Genomic DNA, 23057 nt, shown 5'->3' on the forward strand with positions numbered 1-23057 from the left:
CTGTAAATTTACTAAGGGGCTTCAATTTGTTCAATAAGACATTTTTCTAAATAAGCGTACATAAGATTGGAACCTTAAAAATGCTGCTGATATTCACTGACTGAGGATCATGCTTATTGAGCCACCATTCAAGTTATTTTCTAGCCTTAAGTGTTTCACATTTCTCAGCCTCGTTTGCCCCACTTTAACTATCTTTTTATCGCAATCTTGCTGCCCTTGATTCTGATGCTACTTTTATGGGTTGTCTGGCTTTTATAAGCTGACTTATTGCACAGAACATTATTTCATCTGTGGAATGTATATTTTGTATTTGTATGAAACTGAATGTAGATTCAGTTATTCTACCTTTTCAGTTTATATTTGATGTATTTTGCTTTAAACAGCACAGTTTTCTATCATAGAGTGACTATTGATAGGTTATGATAGCGTGACTCTTGAGTTCTTAAAAATTAGCCTTTGTTATGTACATATTATAATATGTGTGCTCATATTCATTTTTCAATCTCAGAATTATTTGATGAAGGGAAAAACTGACATATAAAACAATATTGTGGTTTCTGTTTATTTTGTCTGTCATGTTTTACAAATTACTTCATCTTCTTTGGTATAATAGATTTGGCTTTATATAGCAGTAATTTGGCAGCAACTTGTGTCAAGAGAGATTGTGCCACTTTCATATTGAGGTTTACTATTTTACTTACAGCAGTGTCTTGTTGTCCTACATAAATTTCTTTCCTAAACTACTATTCATCAACTATTTCATTAGCTGAGAGCTTCAATGATTGTAAAGCAGAGATGACAGCAGTACCTGCTGCTTAGCTCTATTATTTGAACCTTAGATCCTGTAAGCAGCTGAGATTCTCAAGATTGCTGTCCTTAGTTCATTATTTGGAACATTTTGGAGAAATAAGACCAGATTTTGTGAGCATTTACACGGAGACATTTTTCTATCATCATTTGACTAGTGTAGATTTGTTTTCTTGTGGTTTGAAAGCCAAAAGTGCATTGCAGATTAGTTACAGCTTTCCAACTCAGGTTAAATGTCTCTCTTAGGTTTCCACTAAAGAAAATAGTGTTATGGGAAACCACTGCTGTTTCTTAAATCCTAATAAGTACAAATATCTTTGTTACTTGGGCATTCCCTTTTGAATGTTACCTCGCAGGAGCCTGCTTTTAAAGCATGCTGCATTTTTGTACTGCTTTGGAAGCGTCACAAACTCCAGATAACATGGGAAACGTTTACTTCACAGTTCTTTCCCACAGAAGCATTAACTTAGGCAATTATAGACACTCCAGCAATTTCATTTTGACTATAGCTGCTTGTCAGATCTGTTGTTCCCCTATTTTTCTACGGTAGCTGGGGCAGAAAGGAAAACTCCTTCTGGATTTCACCAAGGATCAGGGTGGATTTTGATTTAAATCACTAGTCCGTAAGACTTGATTTAAATCATGGGTTTCTGCAGCACTGATGTTGTTTCATTTGGGCCACCAGGCCTTGCATTTCTTTGTTGCAGTATTATTTTGCATGCATGCATGCCTTGCCCATAGGTAAGAGAAACTTCATTAAAATATTCCCAAACTGGGTCTCTTATCTGGCCTGCTGCCATTATAGGTTTTCTCCTCCAGGGAGAGAATAATATGATAAACTTCAGGCTATACACACAAAGATCCCTAGACTTGTAGAGAATTCTGCTCAAAAGGTTTCACTTTCATTTTTACTATTTGCCCTTCCCTCCTCACATTTAGCTCCTTGTACAATTCTATTCCACTCCAAGCAATCTTCTATTCATTAAATTTCTTTAAACCTAACACATAAGAGTTAAAGGAGTCCTGGGATTAAGGTCTTTTTATCAACTCTGTATTCTTATTTTATAACATTTTTGCTGTGAAGAAGAGGCATGTTATCTCTGCAGACACAAATTCACAGTTTTGAGAACTGCAAAACCAAGCATCTGTAATAATAACTTCTTCATAGAAAAACTGCCCAAAATAATCTTACAGAAACCTCAGGAAGAGCATAACATTGTGAATAGTTTAATAGAATTCATTTACCAAAAAAATTAAACATTGCATGAATATACAGCCTCATACTGCATAATTAAAAACTAATCCTTATTTCAAGATAAATAACCTTTGGACTTTAATGTATCTTAAATAGAAAACTATCTTTAGATAGATTTTCCCTCAAAAAGCATTTCATTTTTTAAAAGCCGATTTAAATTTAAAAATCTGATTTAAATTTTAAAAAATTGATTTTTTAATTTTTTTTAAAAAAAGTTATTTACCCTGGCAAGGCTACCTCTAAGCCTGCTTCAAAATTTAAGTAGTGATCCTACATTTTTTAAATGCCATTTCATTGCCAACCAATAGAATCTGTGTCCCTATTAAGGTCCCTTATTTCCCTTCCCTTACAGGGTTGCAAGCTATAGAAATGTTCACGATAACTTGCTAAATGGTACTTAGGGAATGAAAATACAGGGATCTGCTAATTGTGACTGGGAATCTAGCAGCCAGGGAGCCATTCAACAAAAGTGAAGTATTATGCTGCAGTAATACTTGCTATCCTGTAAGGCATTGTGCAGAGGAAATGCTGCCAGTAGCTGGCCCAATTTGTCAGATCTTGGAAGCTAAGCAGGGTCTGCCCTAGTTAGTATTTGGATGGGAGGCCACTGAGAAATTCCATGGTTGCTATACAGAGGAAGGCAATGGCAAACCACTTCTGAATGCTTCTTGCCTTGAAAACCCTATGGCAAGGGTGTCAAACATATGGCCAGATTCGGCCCCTTGAGAGCTCTTATCCAGCCCACGAGTAAGCTGTGGCAGCCATCACCCACTTCCGATCTGGGCTGGCGAGTGCACTGTGGGCACTCAAAGCAGCCACCCCTTCAGTCCCAGTCTGGGCTGACGAGTCTGCAGTGGGCTTGCCAGTAGAGGCAGCCGCCTCCCCCACCACACCTGATCTGTCTGGCGAGCCTGCTGCGGGCAGCCACACCTCCAGTTCTGAAGTGTCAATGATCAAAGACTGTTAAATAAAAGAAAATTCTGTAAGAGTGTTACTTTTTAAAGCATGTTTGTATTTTAAATAAAAAATCGAGTAAACAGTATCATTAATTGGCTTTGCCTGTGTTTTCTATAAAGTTTGTATCTCCGGTACCTGGCATTAAATTTTATGGTACACATGGCCCAGCCCAACCAAGTGACATTTATATCATATCCGGCCCTTGTAACAAATGAGTTCGACACCCCTGCCCTACGGGGTTGCCATAAATCAACTGTGTTGAAGACACTTTACTCACATGCAGCTTAAAAAAACTCATTCCTATAATACATACCAGAAGCTTTTCCTGCTGGTTGCCAGAATTTATGGTTACCACTTCAACCTCTTGAGATTGTTTTTATGGACCTCTGGAAATTCAGTTATGTTTGAGATGATTTCTTATAACCACTGGGTAGAAAATCATAAACATTTCAGCCAGCATTTCACAGCTGCTAGAAGGTGCAGTGTATATGTATTAGCAAGGCTTGAAAATCCATCTGCATCTGAGGCCAGAATCTAAGGAACAAACAAAAAAAGAGAACTGCATATAACTGAATTTTTACTTATTTTCAATGTACCACAGCTAAAGGGATAATTCACTATCCAATTAAAACAAGTGGTTTGCCTCTTTGACAATGTGAAATTATAGGTTGAAAACAAGAAAAATTCATTTTCATACAAGGTGTTTTACCATTCCGTGTCCCATCTTTGTGATCCAGCTTCTTACAGAGTTGTAACAAAAAAAAAAAAAAAAGATGACAGATCCAAGCTGCTTGAAAGAAATTTCAGTGGCATAATTATGTTATCTTACAATAGTTATGAAAGAAAGTTGGATAGCAGAGAAAATAAAGCTTTGTTTTTGGTTAGAGTGCAGACAGTGGGAGTGCATATTTTTTATTGGTTGTCATTGCGGTTTATATTGAAAGATGACAGTTCTCTAGGGAGGTGAGTTAGTCATCAGACTTTCTCAGTCCCAGAGTTTTATATTGAGAAACCTGCGAGTTGTTTATAGACATGTGGGAAATTTGGAGTTTTTCCCATTGTCAATCTCTGTATGGAATATTTTTAATCCTATCACAAATAATGAACATATTTGAAGGTAAAAAGCAATACTTTATTTAAAATAGACACACGTATTATTGAATAACTGTTTCAGACCTTTTTTAGATAGAACTATGTAATTGCTAACATTTATATTAAAGGTTTATTATTTACTTTGCTTATACCTTGCTACGTGTAGTAGGTTAGGCTGAGTGCCTTATTTTAACATGCAGTGCAGACCAAATTTATTCAGATCGATCTAAACTTTGCTTTTTGAGAATTTCCCACAAGGAATTTAATATAATGTTTAAAATCCCTTCATCCAAAAAAGATTTATTACACCATGGGTGGGATCAAATGATATCCTTTTGGCTAAAGGAAGAATCTGCCATTGGAAAAGACCCCTGCTATTGGTGGAAAGAGCTAGTTTTATTCAAATGGAAGATTCTTCACTTAGTGGAAGGGAGAGAACCATTGGATGCAGTAAAATGTGTATACATTTTAAAGGAGAAAATTCCTTTGGGGTTTTCTGTGAGTTTGCAACCATCCCAATTTTCTGGTGCCAAAATCTTAGCCTTTATTGTCTCAGGCAGAAACAATTACAATAATTTTGCCAAGCTTTTTTGCTGATAAAATGTTAAGAATACCGCTTGATCTGGATGTCAGTTGTAGCATAGGCACACTAGAAGAAAGACCTAATACGCTATATATGGAACATTTTGACCCAGTTTCCATGATGGAGCCTGACAAGACCCTGGGACTGGTGAAGGCCGCTACTTGTACTTTGGATCCTTGCCCATCCTGACTGCTAAAATCATGTCAGGAAGAAAAGGAGAGTTGGGTTTTATATGCTGACTTTCTCTACCACTTAAGAAAGAATCAAACTGACTTACAATCATGTTCCCTTCCCCTCCCCTCCCCACAACAGATGCCCTATGAGGTAGGTGAGGCTGAGAGAGCTTGAAGAGACCTGTGACTAGCCCAAGGTCACCCACCTGGCTCATGTGTAGGAGTGGGGAAACCAACCCACTTCATCAGATTAGTGTCCGCCGCTCATGTGGAGGAGTGGGAATCAAACCTGGTTCTCCAGATTAGAGTCCACCACTCCAAACTATCACTCTTAACCACTATACCACACTGGCTCTCCCATAGCAACAAACCCTCACCAACTCAGGGCACCTTCCCTCAATCACTCAAAGAAGTGGTTATTCGTCTGCTACTTCAAAAAACAATTCCTATAGAAAAATGATGTGGTCAATTATTGCCTGTTCTCTTTTCTGGGCAAAGTGAGAGAGCAGTAGCAGACCAACTCCAAGTCTTCTTGGATAACTCATCCGCTCTAGATACTTTTCAGTCTGTCTTCAGTACAGGCTGTGGGACAGAGACAGTTTTTACTTCAGCTGATGACCTCTGTCTGAGTGTAGATGCAGGCCATGCCTCTTTGTTGCTCTTATTAAACTTATCTGCAGCCCTTGATACAGTAGATCATACTATCTTGTTGAGGGGCTTGGAGACAGAAGTAGGTATTATGGGATGCGTGTTAAATGGTTTAAATCATTCCTGATGGTTTGGACTCAAAGGAAACCAGTTAGGGTCAGTGTGGGACCTATTCTGTGGAATTCCACAGGCTGCAATTCTATCCCCCATGCCTTTCAATCTCTGTGTAAAGCCCTTAGGTCAAATAATGTGTAGCTTTGGGGTTGGCTATCAATATGTGGATGACACCCAGTTCTGTATATCCTTATCCAAAACTCCTGGTGATGCAGTTGGCTATGAGTGAACAAACTGAAACTAAACCCTGAAAAGACAGAGTTAATGCTGGTGGGAAAGACAGAGATCATGAAAGACCTTATGCTCCTCACTTTTGAAGGAGTTCAGCTGACTGTTACTGGCTCAGTTAAGAGCCTTGGGTTTATTGTAGACCCAACGTTAATGCTGGAGAAGCAAGTTAACGCAGCTGCAAAAAAAGGCTTTCTTCCAATTCAGTGTAGCCTGTAAGATGGCCCCTTAACGCGATACAGCTGATCTGGCCACCTGGATCCATGCTACAGCAACGTCAGGACTAGACTACGGTAACACACTGCATATTGGCCTCCCCTCAAAATCGATTTGGAAACTCCAGTTGGTACAGAATGCTGCAGCTCGGCTATTATTGGGAGCTAGATGGAACACACATATTACTCCCATTCTGCAGTCACTCTGCTGGCTGCCCATCAGTTACCAGGCTCTATTTTAAGGTATTGGCTGTCCAATACAAAGCTCTTCATGGTCTTGGACACTCAGATCTGTGAGATTGCCCCTCTCCCTATGCACTGCCATGACAACTTCACTCATCTGAGCAGGGCCTTCTGCAGGTGCCAACCTGCAAATGAGCAAAATCAACGACTGCCCATACATGTGTGGAATGGTTTGCCTGAGGAGGTCAGGAAGGTTCCCATTAGCTTTCCACAAACTGCAAAACTGAATTATTCAAGAAGGCTTTTCTGTGCAGGCAATAAGGTTACACTGTACAAAATGATTCACTAAATTATTAAGGACTGGTCTATATAATAATGTATAGGTTGCTGTAAGTAGGATCTTACTTTGTAATTTTTGCATAATTTAATTTCATGTTAATACTTTAATTTCATGTTAAGGCTTTGCTTCATTTTGCTTGTTAGATTTCTGGTTGGTTCTACAACCCTAATCTTATTGCATTATTTATAGAATGTTGCATCCTGTTGATTGACTCACTCTGTAATCTACCTTGAGTCCCAGAAAAAAAGGCGGACTATAAATAAGGTAAAAATCATAATAAAGTTTATTACAGATCTCCACACGGTTTATAACAACCAAATAACCCTCAACAAATAAGTGTAAAAATATGGTACAAAATCCTGGAATACTGGTAAATATCTGATTATATTCTTGTAGAAATGTTCTGCCATGTTCCATTTAATTTTTTGTGTGTTCCAAATTAACTCTGAACGAACTTGGTTTCTAGGCGATGAAAACAAATTTTGCATGTGTGATGACAAAGATGGCTCATTGGAAGTTTTTCATAATCAAGTGCATGAACCTAATGAGAAATTAAAAACCACTGGAAGAATCAAAAAGGTGAGCCTAGCTAGTCAAAATATCCAGACTGACCCTGATTCAGCTAGGGGCCTGCACTCTTGAGCAGGTGTATGGAAAGCACATGTAGTTGAATGAGGGTCAATATTTACTGTTAGTATTGTTCCCAGATTTTATTTATTTTTAAAAAGAAGCTTTGACTATTATATAACTTGAATATCAAGGTGTGTTTTATAGCAGCAGTCAACAATTCATCTTTAACAGGGAGCTATATTTTCAATTAAGCAAAAGCTGGCAGCCCAGCAATATTGGTTCCAGCCATTCACCTGTCGTTGAAGAGTGCCTGGTTGTATGGGGAAAACCATACACATTTAGGTTCTGTTCCAACCTTCATGTCCATAATGAAGGCTGAGAACAGGGGCCGCAGCCTGAGCCCACACCCCATTACATGGGTTGATTATCCAGCTTTTGAAGATGTAAAAAGGATGTGTGGAGGGGGTGGATCTTTGGAAATGGGGCCTGTTCTAGAAACAAGGCAGAAAAGCTTTGGTAGTCCAATTTTAGTGCATGGGCCAACTCTAAATACAAAGGGAGTTGTACTTATAGACTGGATTGTCTTCTAGTCTTAAAAGAAGCTATCAATATAAAGCCATGATTTTAAACAGATTTCCTAACTGGACACTTAAAAAAACCTTGTTTTACTTATAAGCCAATATTTTTGCAAAAGCTAATGAAATAAGGCCCTGACCTGGATAGCCCAGGCTAGCCTGATCTCATCAGATCTCAGAAGCTAAGCAGGGTCAGCCCTGGTTAGTATTTGGATGGGAGACCACCAAGGAATACCAGGGTTGCTGTGCAGAGGAAGGCACTGGCAAACCACCTCTGTTAGTCTCTTGCCATGAAAACCCCAAAAGGGGTCACCATAAGTCGGCTGCGACTTGAAGGCACTTTACACACACACAATGAAATAAGATATTTAAATCTCTTGCTCAGACAGCTGATATTTCTAAAAAATATTACTAGATCTCTGGTAGCCTTGTTTTCTCCTGTGCCAAACAATGACCATCTTTATTACTCTTTTGGCACTAATGGTTGAAATGTGGCTGAGAAGTGGCACAGTAGTAGTTGTCATATGGAATGGGTTCTGGGGAAAACTTAGTGTCCAGCCTGGTCCTGCACCTAACTGGAGATGAGAATCCATAACAGGGCTTATTAGGACAGCTAAGAGCAAACATTGTTCTAATTTTCTTAACATTGGCATTCTTTTGGTAAAGTTTGGTCACTTTTAATTTTTCTCCATATTTCTGCAGTACGTTAAAATGGCCTGGTATGATATGCTATAGTAATCCTGAAGACCTGCTTAAGGAAAGGAGTACTTGAAAGGGAAATATCAGGGCAGTAAGTTGTTAGCGTTAGTAAATGAAATTTGCTTTAACTAAAATTATGAGCTATCCTGATATTTCTTTTACCACCTAGGTATATGTTATGATTAGCAGGCTTTATTCTGGAAATTGGGTGTGTGTATTTTTTTTTTTAAAGCTCTTACTCAAGATGTGAACAGCATATGATTGTGTATTTTCACGCCTATAGCTATCTTAAAACAAACAAACTGGGTATAGAGCCTGGAATCCCAAGAGCATGTTGCATGTACATATAGAGCAGGTTCTGATTTTTCCTTCCAGCTGTAGCCGTTTGGTGCAACATTGGCTGTGTTTCAGAGGATCACCAAGTTTCAGGAGATTCTTTGATTCAGGAGATTCATTTAAAAGCATGTATGTCTTCCCCAGTAATAAATGTGCCAGGCCAGCAAACCTACTATTCATGAATCCCATTATTGTCCACTCATAGACTAAAACTTTTGCCTAAAACTTTTATAGATAGTTTGCCTTGTAGGCAAAGGTTTTAGTCTTCATATAGTTTACATTTAATGTGAAGTTTGTCACTGTACTGACTTTACGAGGGAACAGAATATTCATTTTTTCTTTGTTGTTCTTCCTTTATAATTTCAGCCATTGAGAACATTGGTCATGACAAGTATGTGTTCTGAGTAAGTACTAAATTTTTGTGACTTTCTATCAGTATAAAATTAGAGGTTAAATATGCTTCATCATATAACAGGCTCAGTCAAGACAAGTCTTCCAAACTTCATGGTTTAGACTAGAGTTGGAAATTAGTAAAGACTGCCTTACAAAGCTGTGGTTAGTATTTTCAGTACCAGAACTGGAAACCCATTTCAAACCACAACAATGAAACTTGTGGAACAGGACTTTCCTTCTCTCCTATAGTTTGCTGAACCCTCTGAAATGTTGCTCTTACTGGTCAGGAAACTCACAACAGTGTTGGGAGAGGTAGTCTGCGGTGGGAGGGGGATACTGAAAAAACTCTGACCCCCCCCCTTTCTCTACCAGTAGAAATGCTACTCTAATAGTGTTAGTATCATTATGCTGATGGAACAACATCTTTGGATCCAGTACACAGTTTCAAAATCTGGTTGGGAAGTAGAACATGGCAACCCTTTGTTTAGGCTTTGTGGTATAGACTATATAGTGGTAACTTTTATTATTATTTTTAAAAGATCATATTAGCAACTCTCAAAGCCAATTTTCATTATATATATATATATGTGGATATATTGGACTAGTATTGTGATGATTTTTTTGTCTCTCTTTAAAGACAGACTAATGCGGTTGTTCAGGTGGCAAAGAAGTTGGGAGGCTTTCTGTTTTCAAATGAAGTGTGTGAAAATACAAGTCATGTGGTCGCAGGGAGTCCCCGACGTACCTTAAATGTACTTCTGGGAATTGCTCGAGGTTGCTGGATTGTCAGTTACGAATGGGTAAGTAAATGTGGGTGATCATCTAGATGCTTTTTTTCCCCTGTTATCAGGATGGGCCCTCATCTGATTGAGTTGCCCTAGCAATTTTAGGTAGGATGTATCAGGCAGAGTCTAAATGTTTAAATAAATAAATTGATATTTTTCTAGTGTGAAGTAAACCAGCAATTTGTTGCGGGTAAACTATTTCAGGGTTTTAGATCTGGATAGCCTGAGTTAGTGCAAATTACTCAAAGATCCATAAAACATAATATGAAGACTGAGCCCCAGTCATGTACCAGTAACCAAATCACCAGATTAGGCCCGTAAACTCAACAATCTTAAAGCTCAAAAAAGTTTTATTAATAGAAAAAGATTCAAAAGTAGATTAAAATGCAAGTTACATAGTCAAATAGGCAAACTAGCAAAGAAAACAATAAAGTCTAGCTGGCTGCATTATACTTACTATGGTGTTACATAGTTCCTGATCTTAATAGCTATAAAGATATTGTTTCAAGCAACAGAGTGACATGCTAAAATTGAAGCATAGAGAAAGAGTGACCACCATAAGGCATAGCCAAACTTATGGAAAACAACCCAGGTCAGATGACCCACAACTCCCAATCAAGGTGGACTCTATGGAGAAGTCTCCAGATGGTTTTAGCCAGTTTGAGCTGGAATGATGTTCTCAGGAGAGAAGAGTGACCTCATCCCCCTCCCCACAGATGTGCTGGTTCAACTAATTAGGATGGTATGAACTCCCCCTCTGGTCACAGACAGGGTTGTTAGGTTTTTGGTGATTCCAGAGGAAGGGCCTCCCCTCAGCAATCCCTGGTCCAGCACTGTCTGGATAGCAGGACATCGCCCTTGCTTTTATCAGAGCAAAAATACTCCAGATTTAATTGTATTTTCACAGCTTTTTCTTTTTCTGAAGATGGCAGGGCTTTAGCCCTCACTGTTTTCAGACAAAGGCTTCACTGAGGCGAGCTCCTCTTTCTGCTTCAGCAGTGAGGATTCAGCAACAGAGTGCTTATGACTGACAGCCTTGCTGAAGCACTAGGCCTCACTAAGCCTACTCCCCAGAATGAGAGACAAGCAGCAGCTGTGACTAGAGTTGTTAGACCTTCTGCCAGCAGCTGTTGTTGCCTGCCATGGATCTAAAAGGCAGTGGAAGAAAAATTGGGGAAAGTCATGTCGTTCTAGGAATTGCCAGAAACAATATGATTTTACCATACAATTTTTGTTGGTTCCTATGGCGACATGATGTTTCTTCCAGGTTTCCCTGGAAGTGACATCATGGAGCATGTGCTGCTATGCCCCTCCAGGTCCTCACCCCCCTGTTTTTGTTGGTGTGCCCAAGCTTCAAGCCCCCACCCTCCAGCACCATTCAGCTGGCTGGCGGGGCAATTTACCAGCTGCAGAGGGAGGCTGATGTCAGTGCGCTGGCGTGATTATGCCACTTCTGGAAGTGGCGTCACCGACAAACACAAGGATGCTCTGGTATTTGGGCAAAACTCTCTGGTAAAAAGAGCTTCTACCAGAGTTTTTGTCCAAATACCAGCGCATCCCCGGGAGTGTCAGCGACATGATGATGTCACTTCTGAAAGTGACGTTGGCACATCAGTGCCAGCCTCCCTCTGGCCTCTTTTTGCAGCTGGTAAGTCCCATCCCCCCCCCCCATCCCTCGCTAGTTGCCGGGGGTACGTGGCAACCCTAGCCAGAGTTACTTTGACCACCAATAAAATTATGCTGGCAACTTCCATTGACAGCAGTCATGTGAGATGGGGCTGTGGTAAAAAGGGAATTGAGTAAGACTGGGCAAAAAGGCTAGCTGTATCTAACCCTATAACAGTGTAGCAATTGCAAGCAAGGTAAGGAAGGAAATATTCAGGATGGACATAATTATGTGTTTTTAATTGAATTGCTTTATAATTTAAAATGTATTTTAATTGCTGAAATGTGGACCCTGATCAGGTGGAGAGGCAGCATAAAAATGTTTTAAATAATTAAATGTATAAGGAGCAAATAAGAAAGTGTCTAACTATAAGGCATGGATATATTTCATGAAAACCTTCAGGGAACTTAGAATAGAGGCTGAGCATCAACAGGAAAAAATATTCTTGCCATGATTATCTTTAAAGGCCAAAAAACAGAACAGCTATAGTTGCATTGAACAGCCAACAACTGAGTTATTGTTTTGGCATAAAAGCAATGGCGTATCTGAATGGCACAGCTAGTTTTATAACATGGAGTCACTATATAGAACTATTGTGGTGATTGATTTCATATGTGTGGTACGCTCAATTACAACACTAAGGTTTTGTTTTTGTTTTTTTGCTGTATATCTTTTAGTTTAGGCCCTGACCCTTCCTCTCCTCATGACTCCCTGAACTTGCTCATACATATTTAAATCATGAGACTGCATGCCTTGTTAATTTAGATTTTCAGTCAGCTACATATGAATCAATTGCAGTATGTTGTTATACTTTCCAGGATAGGAAAACGATTTTTTAACTCCAGAAATAATAGGAAAGCCCACCCCCCTTATTATTTCTTAATAATGTAAGGAAACAACAGTGCAGGCATTCAAGTGACTAGTGAGCTGGTGTTCCCTCTGTACACACAGATTTTAACAGAAACAGATTAAAAGCCAACGTTCATGTTCCAATATCCCAGGAGTGGGAAGAAATCAAGTACAGCTGCAGAAACAGGAAATAGTTTAATGCCAGGGGATTTGGGTAACAGATGGATCATATTTTCTGTAACTATTCAAAGAAATAATTTTTTTCCCAATGCTCCTAAACTGCAAACACATCTGAGAAAGGTGTTGCCTATAACTGTATATTAATTAATACATTCAACTGTGTTAGCCAAATTGCTCGGTTATGAATATTTATATGGGGAAATTAGCATTCAACAACCGGCTATGGGCATAACCTGCAGGATCTAGCCTGTGTCTACGGGAGTCCAAACCGTGATTCAAAGAATAAAGCCGAGGCAATGGATTTAGTTTCAAAGGTTTACTTATTAGTAGAATGTGCACAAGCACTCGAATATCATACACACACCAACATACAGAGCCTAGGAATAAAGTAGTAGCTTTAGAGACATTTGCCAATGTGGCAGGCCCACGATGATGGGAAATACTGCACCTGTCCTGGAGCGGAGTTGTCCTGAGTTCTGTAGGCTATGAGGAATAAAAAGGGGGCAGGGGGGGTCCCCTGCATGTTCGAGCATTTTTGCTTACTCCGACAGAGTGACAGCAAGTATGTAAGGGGAAGACCTAAGGTAAAATATGGACTGTGGAGACCTTAGTTATACCTTTCTCCGGGGGCGAGGTGATTGGATTACCCCTTTGTGGTTCCCATGTGACAAAAGGTGACAAAAGACTAATGGTTGGCTGCCGGGGTGAGGCAATTGGGCAATTGAGTGAACTATCCTATTTCCATTGATTTGTGCAATTCTGGGAGGGTCGGGAGTAGTCCAAAATTGGGATTAACGATCAGAGACAAAGACGCGCATATCTGTGTCCGGGGTGCGTTACTTTGCATAGCTAGAGGAACGATCCTTCGTTGGTATCTTGATGGTCTCTGATGGGCTATTAATCATGCAGATTAGGCAATGGGAGGGGGGGTGCTGACGATGATTACGTGCTTGACAGCTCCCTGCGAGATGGCTTCTGCTGGAACGGTGGCGCACAGGAAAATGGATTCCCTATTGCTTGCTGGAGGGGTTGACCTGGCCGCTTGTTCCTTGACTGCCGGTTTCGCGGGATGACAAGGAGTTCTTTCCGTGGCGGCTCGGGCTTGCCGTCAGATCAGGAAAGGCAGAGGCACGTATCTGTTGGGGTTGTCAGGACCAGTCCGGGAGATTGGCAACCCGTTTGGTAACAATTGCCATTTTTCTGTAACTCGCTATTTGAAGATTTTGACTATTTTAGGTTAACGTGTTTTTGGGTATCCACAGGCTAATTTTTCCCTGATTGCTTTTCAACCCTACCAAGGTGCTGCTACTAATACTTCCTTTCCTTGGATGTTAGTTCTGTGGAAAGTTTATGTGGCAATATAAGCTACTTATACATTCCAATATCTTTTTTTTTTGTTCAAATATTAGAAAGGCCATTTACTATGTCAGGATTTTAATTCAGATTATTTTAGTCCTTTATCTGACCATGAAAGCCTCTGGACCATTAACCCATCTCAGAGTTTAGGAAATGGTAAGGATTCATATGAATCTGGAGGCACTGGCAAATCATTTAGTATTATTAGCAATGTTCTTATGTTGTTTGCCTAATCAAGGGGTTAAGTATTTTATCAAGAAAAAGTATAAATGACCGAATCCTAGGGATTTCCCCCCCCCCCCTTATTTTAAACAGAGACTAGTAGAGGAAATGACACATTTAAGCAGGTTACTGTAGAGGATATCATATTGTTCCTGTGAAAAAAGTCATTGAACAGTTGTAAACTGCTGTTGTTTTGATCTTTTGTTAAAATCCCTTTGTAATAGTCCTTCCGGGATTGGTCATGTTAAATTATTGTTATGAGCATCCCAGCTGCTGACTACACATCTAAGTGAAATAATGAATGGCTATGAGTTTGCTGTCTGTCCCTTAGCTTCGCCTATATCTAATGTTGCATATCACTAAGCGATTCAGTTCTGTAAAGAGATACAAATGGGTGTATGATATAATGTAATTTAATAGCTACTAGCTATCGGAACTGCAAACAAGTTAACTGCAGAAAAAAAGGGCATGTTTGTGCAAGGAGACCCAATCAATTTGCACACTCCATTTCAGTATACATACTAGTGCCATGTTGGCGAACGTATGGCATGCGTGCTGAAGCCGGCACGCCGAGCCCTCTCTGTGGGCATGCACGGAGCCGTCGCATCTGCCTAGGGCTGTGCTCTCCGGCTCTGCCCTGCGCTCTCTACCTGGAAGGGGGGAGGCTGTGGCTGAGTGCCTTGCCACGCCCCTCCCTCTCCCATTGTTTACTTATGTACAATACTGTCCGGTGGCTGAGCAGAGGACGAGTCCTGGAGAGATGCATGCCAAATGCAAACTTTTACCTTTCAATAAAAAGTTGTTTGTATCATTGAAAGCTCTGTTATTGTGTTTTTCTTTTAAGACAAAATATGTGAATGTATGAGTTGTTTTTTCTAAACTAAAACCTCAGTATTCAGGTTAAATTTCCGTGTTGGCACTTGGCGGTAAATAAGTGGGTTTTGGGTTGCAGTTTGGGCACTCGGTCTCTAAAAGGTTCGCCATCACTGTACTAGTGTGTGGTAGCAGTTAAAAAGATTTTCCAAATGCTAAATGAAATAAAAAACGAAGTTCCAGGATAGTGTGAAGTGTAATTAGTGTTGCCAGCTCCGGGTTGGGAAATACCTGGAGATTTTGGGGGTGGAGCCTGAGGAGGGCAGGGTTTGGGGAGGGGACTTCAATGCCATAGAGTCCAATTGCCAAAGTGGCCATTTTCTCCAGGTGACGTGATCTCTACAGGGTGGAGATCAGTTGTAATAAAAGGAGATCTCCAGCTACTATCTGGAGGTTAGCAAAAATCCGACAGTTTCCAACCACAGTCTTTCAAAAATATAATTAACAAATTGTCCAAAAGTAACCTTATTTCCTACAATACTACCTGGATGTTGGCAACCCTAGGTGTAATCCAATACTGAGGCAGAATACTAGGTGACAGCTGTACTTTGTTTTTTGGGGGGGAAATTCCTGACAGGATTGGCAGTTCCCTGCATGAGCTAATTTTGAACAGTGGTCAGGGCTCTTGAGAGCCACCATGAGTCCTCAGATAAAGATCCTTCTGGCTCTTGCCTGTTGTTTAGAAGCACACATAGCATGTTGGATTAGAACAGACAAAATTCTACTGTTCCCTAGCAACATCTTTACTGGTGCCTCAGTACCACAGATGATCTGGGACCTCGAAATTTTGTACTCCTGTTTTGTACTCCTCCCTTGTTGGCAGGTGTGAGAATAGTAAACATTGGTTTGTACATTCTCTGGTCTCACAGAATGGTATTTACAGTGTGTAACTGTATGTCTGCTTCAACAAGAATAGAACAACTATTTGTGGGGGGGGGGGTCATCAGTTTGTGCATTATGTTGTAGGATGGTGTATGGCCATTTCCAAGGAACCACAGAACGACTTCCAAATTCTCCAGGGCTGTTTTTTAAGTAGTTCCCTTGCAATGCTGTAAACCTGCATAGAGATCTTCAAAACCAATGTGTGCAATGTGATTCAGATATTGACAGTTCAAACGGGGGGGGGGGAATCCCATGGGTAGCCCAAGCTCTTGGGCATGTCCAAGTTAGTTCTTTGGATCTTGGGCATAGACTTTGAAGCCTTCATAATAGTCAAGGATTTTTACTCTGTTTTTAAGTCTTCTATTTTTTACTGTTGGGCAGTAATATTTCACTTCAGAGCATCCTTTACGTTGACTGAAATAAATAATGAAATAAAATAATGTTTTATCTGCAATGACATATTTAGATCATTGCATTCCTGAAAGGAGGGGAGTAGAGCTGCCTGTTCAATTTGCAATTTATTTTAGTTAAGTATTCAAAGAGGCTTCTATATTGCCACTGAATGCTACTATAAATTATAATGTGATTTCCTTCACTTTGTAGGTATTGTGGTCTTTGGAATATGGCCATTGGATTTCAGAAGAACCATATGAACTTTCATTGGATTTCCCTGCAGCTCCTGTAAGTAACACAAGGATTGCTTGTGAAATTTGTCATCTTTTTGAACAGATTAACTTTGATAATATTGATGTGTTTGCTGAGGCGATCAAATGTGATGTGAAAGGGGGGGGGCTTTGTGTTTTCTTTCCTGAACAAATGCTTCTTGGTAAAGGAATATGGAAATTTTCAATCTACCAATTTTCAATTGGTAGCGATTCTTTTTTCTACTTCTGAATGGCCTGTGGGCCTTAATAAAAACTGAACTGAACTGGTACCTAATTCAGCTAGAAAATACAGAAGCAGTTTGTTTTGCTCAAAAAGAAAGAGATTTCCTGACTTGATATTCTCTGAAACATAAAGGAGATAGAAAAAACAGTGCAATTTTCTTTAAAATTATATTGAATCATATGATTAAACTATATACATAGCAGGGATAATTAATTTAAAAGATGTAAATAGCCAATAAAAATAATAGTTATTCATACAGATACTCTGTTTAAAAAAATCTAAACAAAATACCTAGCTTATATATCTGGATGAATAGGTGACAACTAAATATGGATTCATCCCCCAATATTTGGAAACTGTTTATAAAAAGTATGCTTCAATCTGTTATTACTTTTATTATCATTGTTTATTATATTAGTATATATTATATTTTTTCTTTAGATATATTATGTTGCTGTGATATGTTTCTTTTTTGTTATCTATAAGGAAAATAAAATCTTTTTAAAAATAATAGTTATCGTATATTCAGTACTGGAATTTTAAAAAGTAAACACCCAAAGCACAGAAGTATTTTTAACAAAACATTATTAAATATATTACCACATGGTGCCAAATATCCCTGAATACGTGATCAGTAAAGGTAAGGGCCTTTTATTATATAGGAGTTAATTACAAAAATATTTTATGTACATAATTACAACCATGGTTTGATAGAATATTTTAAGGTAGCAGTTAAATTTCAGCAGTAAGGCATAAAGTGATACTTGTAAAGCTTAAGTAAATGTGGATGTAACGGTACATGTATTTCACAATTCCAGTTATATATATACACATTGTAAATGTTCAAGAAAACAAAGTCTTTCAGGGAGTCCTTTTTAATTTGTCTTTTGCCAAATATTATTACATCAGGTATATCTTCTTTCTTGACCTTGTTTTAATTTGGGAACTAAAACAAGCTGATTCTTGCAAGATGTATCCACATATCATCTAGATGAGAAAGCCTGTAGGTTGTACTGTGTTCTGAAAATAAAATACTTTGTTGGCAAAGTACAGTTACTTCAATATTTACATTCTAAAAAGCGCAGAAGTTTTTAGAAATCTGCTGGTCGGATCATCATAGTCGTAGCCTTGAGAGAATAGCCTGATCCTTTCCAGTAGTACCATTTAATCCCTTTGAACTTGTTTGTGTTTTGTCGCAATGGATAGTACAAGCCGTTTAGGTTGGAAGGACCACATGCGTCAAACCACCAGCCTATATGAGTAAGAAAAAACAAGAAAAAATATATACATTTTCCTTAAAGTAATTATATTGGAATTCTTATCCTATAACGACCCTTAAAATGTGCACATTATATCCTGACATCAGACCTAAAACAAAACTAGCTCTTTCAGGTGATAATTTGCACATGCTTCCTGAAAGTGTCCGTTCTAGCCATTAGGTTGGATCCAGACTAAAATTTCTCTAATGGAACCAGAGGTGTAATTTCTGCCAGTTCTCTCTTCCTGCTACAGACCCCTGATTTGCCCGTTTATGCTATTCCTGAGGGTCCCCTTTCCCCCAAGATCAGCATTTCAGGGAGATCAGTGAGCTCCTAGTGAGAGGGGTGAGGCAGTTTGGAAAGTTCTGTTCCACTTATGGAAGCGCCTTCTGTCAGCAAAAAAATTAATCTGGATCAAATAGTAAGCTGAACTGGTAGGACTTCAGAGTAGACATCTGACATCTTGAAGCTATTGTCACTGTACTCCTTTTGCCAATCCCCTTAATCATGTGCATTGGGATTGGCACCAATCCAGCATAGTTTGTGGACGTTGGTCAGATTGATTCTACAAATGACATATACAATTTACTTATCTGGAAGTTTGCTAAAAGATATGCATGATTGTAATTGTTCTGAACCCAAACCCAAGTAAGGCTGCCATGATTCCCTTCTTTGGCTTGAACCCAGCAAAAGCTAGTTATGATCAGGTCCCACTGAAATCAGTGATAGTAGTAGCAACTAAATTGATGTCCATTAATTTCAGTGAGACAAACGCCACTGACTTATGTCTTCTTTGAACATACATAAGATTTTTCTGAGCCTTGTGGTACACTTTGGGTTGGATCCTGCTAGTTGTGGGACTTTTCTCTGGTGCAGGGAGCTTTCCCTTGACACAACAGGAGCTTCTATGAGTGTAAAATACCACCATTAGCAGAACAGATTTGTGGGACCCAACCCTTGTAGTGTATGTTCTCTGAAATAAAATTATATTTATTTGTGGGGTTAATTAATGCTGGTTTTTTCTGTGGTCAAGTTGAGCATTGTGCTTTTGTATGTGTAACTTGGGAGTCAGTACCTTCGGGCTTTGATGATAATTGGTGCAAAAAGAGAAAAAAATTGATGGAGATTGGATTATGCTTTCCGTTCCTCGGCCTGGCTCTTATTACATCTACTCTGTGCAACATATCTGGCTTGTGCAGGGTTTTTAGGGCACAGCTGTACCAGCACCATTGCAGTAGAGCAGTCATAGTGTTTTAAGGTATTTTACCACTGTGGTGTCCCAGTATAACTCCATAGTATATATTGATTTAACCCCATGTCTGGTTTATAGTTACACTGGTGCAGACCCCAGTACCGATCCTTTTCCATTCTAGGACAGCACAGCATACTATATTCTATTAGAGTCTCCTTGCTTAGTTTACCCTTTCTGAGCTTCCTTATTCCTCAAATGAGTATTCTCCCTATATTAAGGCCTCTTCTTTCTCATTCACTTGACCTGTGCTGGTCATTGACCGTAATAAAGAATTGTCTTATTGTCTTGTCTCGTTCACTTGATTCAAGTTGATAAGGTAGGAGGTCTAATCATTCTGTCATACCTTATTCAGTTGCACTATACAGAACAAAAAAATGTGAAAAAGAAACCCACTGAACTGGTGCACTTTGTACGTGTTTAATTAACTTGGCCAAATGACCTGTTATTGATTTCCTGTATGTTACTGATTTCCTGTATGAAGTGCCAGGCGAAAAAGGAAAAGAGCAAAACAGAAGTCTCCTCTTACCTCCGGTTAGCATTTGGGAGCATTTGCAGATGCATTTGTCATTGTCTGCATCCTTTGTGCTAAAACCATTTCCTGGTTGGCTTATGCTGCCTATTTTGCCTGCTGTACCCGTAAGTCCTTTAAGGTAGATTCTGTGAAAGAGAGAAACAAGTTAATACATGTCCACACAATTGTTTTGCAGCAGTGAGGAAGTATTTTCCTAGAAGTATCCTGTTTAGTTCTCTGGTTCATATACTGTCTTTGGCATAGAGAGTATGCCAGGAACTTCTTGTCAACAGCCTACATTGTTATTGAATAGGAATAACGTTTTCCTCCTAAACTGAGATAACTAAATTAATGGAAAAGAAATGAGGTAGATATTGTTGAGAAACTATGAATCAGTTACTTCTACTCATTTATAATCAATCTGTTCAAAAGTCTGTAATTTCAAGGGCATACAGAAAACTGAAGGGAAAATAGCTAAAGCTTGATATGCAAGTAGGTTGTCCTGATAGTTCTATCAGGTTCTGGGGTGATCGTTTACACTCCAGACATTTACATCTGCAGCCAATTTTTGTCCACTTGCATGCATGTATTTGGAAAACATTTACAGTGTAATCCTAAGGAGAGTTACACCCTTCTAAATCTATTGAAGTCAGTGGGTTTGAAAGGTGTAATCCTACTAACTGTACTTTTAATGTCTGAAGCGGCTCTGATTTGCCTAATATTCCCCCAGTTCCACGTGGATAGCAAGTATGCTGCTGTGCATTAGAATCTCTACCCCCGCTGAGCAAATGGTTGACATTGGGTCAATGGCACTCAGTGGAACCAGATTAAATTTCTCCATCTCTACAAATAGGAAATTGGCACTGTCAAGTACCAATCGTCTTTTTTCAGGACATGCATGTAGTCGCATCATGGTGCATGTAGTTTTAGGTGGTAGGTGCAGGATTCTTCTGTACCCTGTATCCTTTTGTGTATGCAGGCCTTATCTAGACATGGATTGTGTTCACTGGATCAGGACCTTTGTATAAACTGAGTGTCATCACTAGTTAATGTCAGATTTCGGTGTTAGAAGCCTTCTTATTTTATATGTATCAGTGTTTATTTTGTCTGTTCTTCTGCTGCATTGCATTTCAAAAACTTATGATAAGCAGAAATTACTTTTAAGTAATGATGCAGAGTAGCAAAATAGTCAGACAGACTATCAAAGTATATCTGTTTTGTGAGTCAGGCGTATTTTTTAAACGTTACATTTTATGGCTCAAAAACTTGGTTTCATTTCAAAAAGAAATATAGCTGCAGATAGCCATCTTGGTCTGCAGTAATTATTTTTTAATAATGTAAATGGACAAGGGTAATGACCCATTTTACAAAGGTAACCTTTATAAACATTATATTGCCTTAATTTTAAAAATAAAAATCCCTGCTGTAGAGCCTAAGTGCTTCCAGATGAGGAAATATTTGGGTTGGAGTCAGAACAATTTTTTTTCTTCCTAATCAGGAAGAATCTGAAATTTTCCGTAAGTTACTGCTGTGATCCTGAAGATGTTTAAGATGACCAGTCTGCACCTTGGTCAACCTGTGTTCTTCTAGATCTTTTTTGTAGTATTTAATTCTTTTACCATTAAAAATTATTTAAAACAAAAAATAGATGGGGAAATACTTCTCAAATGAGGCTTTGTTGAAAAGATGATAACATACTGTGATAGTGGCTCAGTGGTAGAGTACCTCCTTTTTTGCACAATGTCCCAGGTTCAGTCCCTGGCATCTCCAATTACAGGATCTCAGGGATCAGGTGTTGGGAAATACCTTCTTATGCCTGACAGACAAGACAGATCTTTCTACAAACCAGAGAAAAGCCCTAGGTTTCAAGAAAAATCTGAAATCTTAAAAAAAATACATGGGGGTGGGAGGTTAAATCTCCAAAATGATGAAAGCCATGCACACCTGAAGCTTTAAGAAACAAATACCCTCAGTTGCTAGAGTTCATTTGAGGTCTGACTCTGTAAGAGGCACACGTTGCCCTCTTCTGTACTTTTTCCAGCTCTGCAATGTCCTTTTTGTGATATGGTGACCCGAACTACACATAGTATTGCAATTAAGGCCACAACACAGATCTATACAGCAGCATTATAACATTGACCATTTTATTTTCAATCCTTCCTAATAATCCCCAACATAGAGTTTGCCTTTTTCACTGCTGCAGCACACTGGGTTGACACTTTCATTGAGCTATCCAGATTGTTATACACATTCTTCAGGAAAACATTGGACCCACAGTCCCCAAAATAATTTCCTATGTGGACCAAAATAATGTTCCTTTGTATATCTGTGTAAGCCTTTGTTCTCGTTTTCGTTTTCTTATGCAAATACTACTAATATTTTAAAAAGAAAAAATACTAATGTAATACATTGATTAAAGGAACACATTTTAACTTCTGCTCACTTACTTGTATTTCAGTTCTTCACTTGCTAGATAGAAATGTTCATATAAGGAATATGCCTCACTTCCTTCCCAGTCTTTCAGGTGTATTCTGAGCATGTATTGCTTCTGGTTAGTAAGTTGAGAAACCAATTCATTTCCTAGCCAGTGTTCCCCAGAAGGATTTCCAAATCCCTGTAATCAAATTGGATATTAAAATATATACATTTTGTTGTTGTTTGAAATTGGCATTACTTCTTATGTTTTTTTAAAAAATATTATGGCTGTTAACAGGCATAGCTGACAGAAAGAGCCCATATGATAAAAGCAATCAAAATTAAGTATCAAGTTTATAACAAGACACCCAGAAAATGTAAATAATTCTCATTTTAAAAACACAAGCCTCTTGTAGACAAGCATCTGCTTCATTAAATTGGTAAGATTGTTGATTTTATCCTAAGAAAGCACAGTATTATTCGCATCTGAGAACTGGAGATCAGTTGAGGGAGTGCTACCACTTACAACAGCAAGATAAATCCATTCAATCTAACTGGATCACTTCACATTTTTATAATAGCTGAGTGCATCAAGAGGATGACATTAAGTCATTCTGCCTTACCATCTTGTATTCCATCCATGTTCGATCAAAGTCTACACTGCCATCTGAGCGTTGCTGAATAACTGTCCACCCTCCACCACTGGTCTCCATATCACAATATGCCTGGTAGGGGAAAGCACAGAAATTAT

The 23057-nt window shown here is 38.9% G+C and overlaps 2 protein-coding genes across 2 annotated transcripts in view; one reads left to right on the forward strand and one right to left on the reverse strand.

Moving 5' to 3' along the window:
• Nucleotides 1-23057, forward strand: part of MCPH1 (microcephalin 1) — a 118845-nt gene that overhangs the window by 27652 nt on the left and 68136 nt on the right. The window contains exons 10-13 of the mRNA XM_056856256.1: nucleotides 7062-7174; nucleotides 9142-9179; nucleotides 9806-9968; nucleotides 16585-16662. Coding sequence (XP_056712234.1) covers nucleotides 7062-7174; nucleotides 9142-9179; nucleotides 9806-9968; nucleotides 16585-16662 — 392 coding nt within the window. The remainder of the gene's footprint in view (nucleotides 1-7061; nucleotides 7175-9141; nucleotides 9180-9805; nucleotides 9969-16584; nucleotides 16663-23057) is intronic.
• Nucleotides 17717-23057, reverse strand: part of ANGPT2 (angiopoietin 2) — a 36643-nt gene continuing 31302 nt past the window's right edge. Inside the window, exons 6-9 of the mRNA XM_056856257.1 lie at nucleotides 22930-23031; nucleotides 22339-22505; nucleotides 19907-20037; nucleotides 17717-18121 (exon numbers count right to left, since the gene is read on the reverse strand). Of these exons, the coding sequence (XP_056712235.1) occupies nucleotides 17961-18121; nucleotides 19907-20037; nucleotides 22339-22505; nucleotides 22930-23031 (561 nt within the window). The 3' untranslated portion in view covers nucleotides 17717-17960. The remainder of the gene's footprint in view (nucleotides 18122-19906; nucleotides 20038-22338; nucleotides 22506-22929; nucleotides 23032-23057) is intronic.

This window comes from Euleptes europaea, chromosome 10 (genome assembly GCF_029931775.1).
Source record: "Euleptes europaea isolate rEulEur1 chromosome 10, rEulEur1.hap1, whole genome shotgun sequence".
NCBI lineage: Eukaryota > Metazoa > Chordata > Lepidosauria > Squamata > Sphaerodactylidae > Euleptes > Euleptes europaea.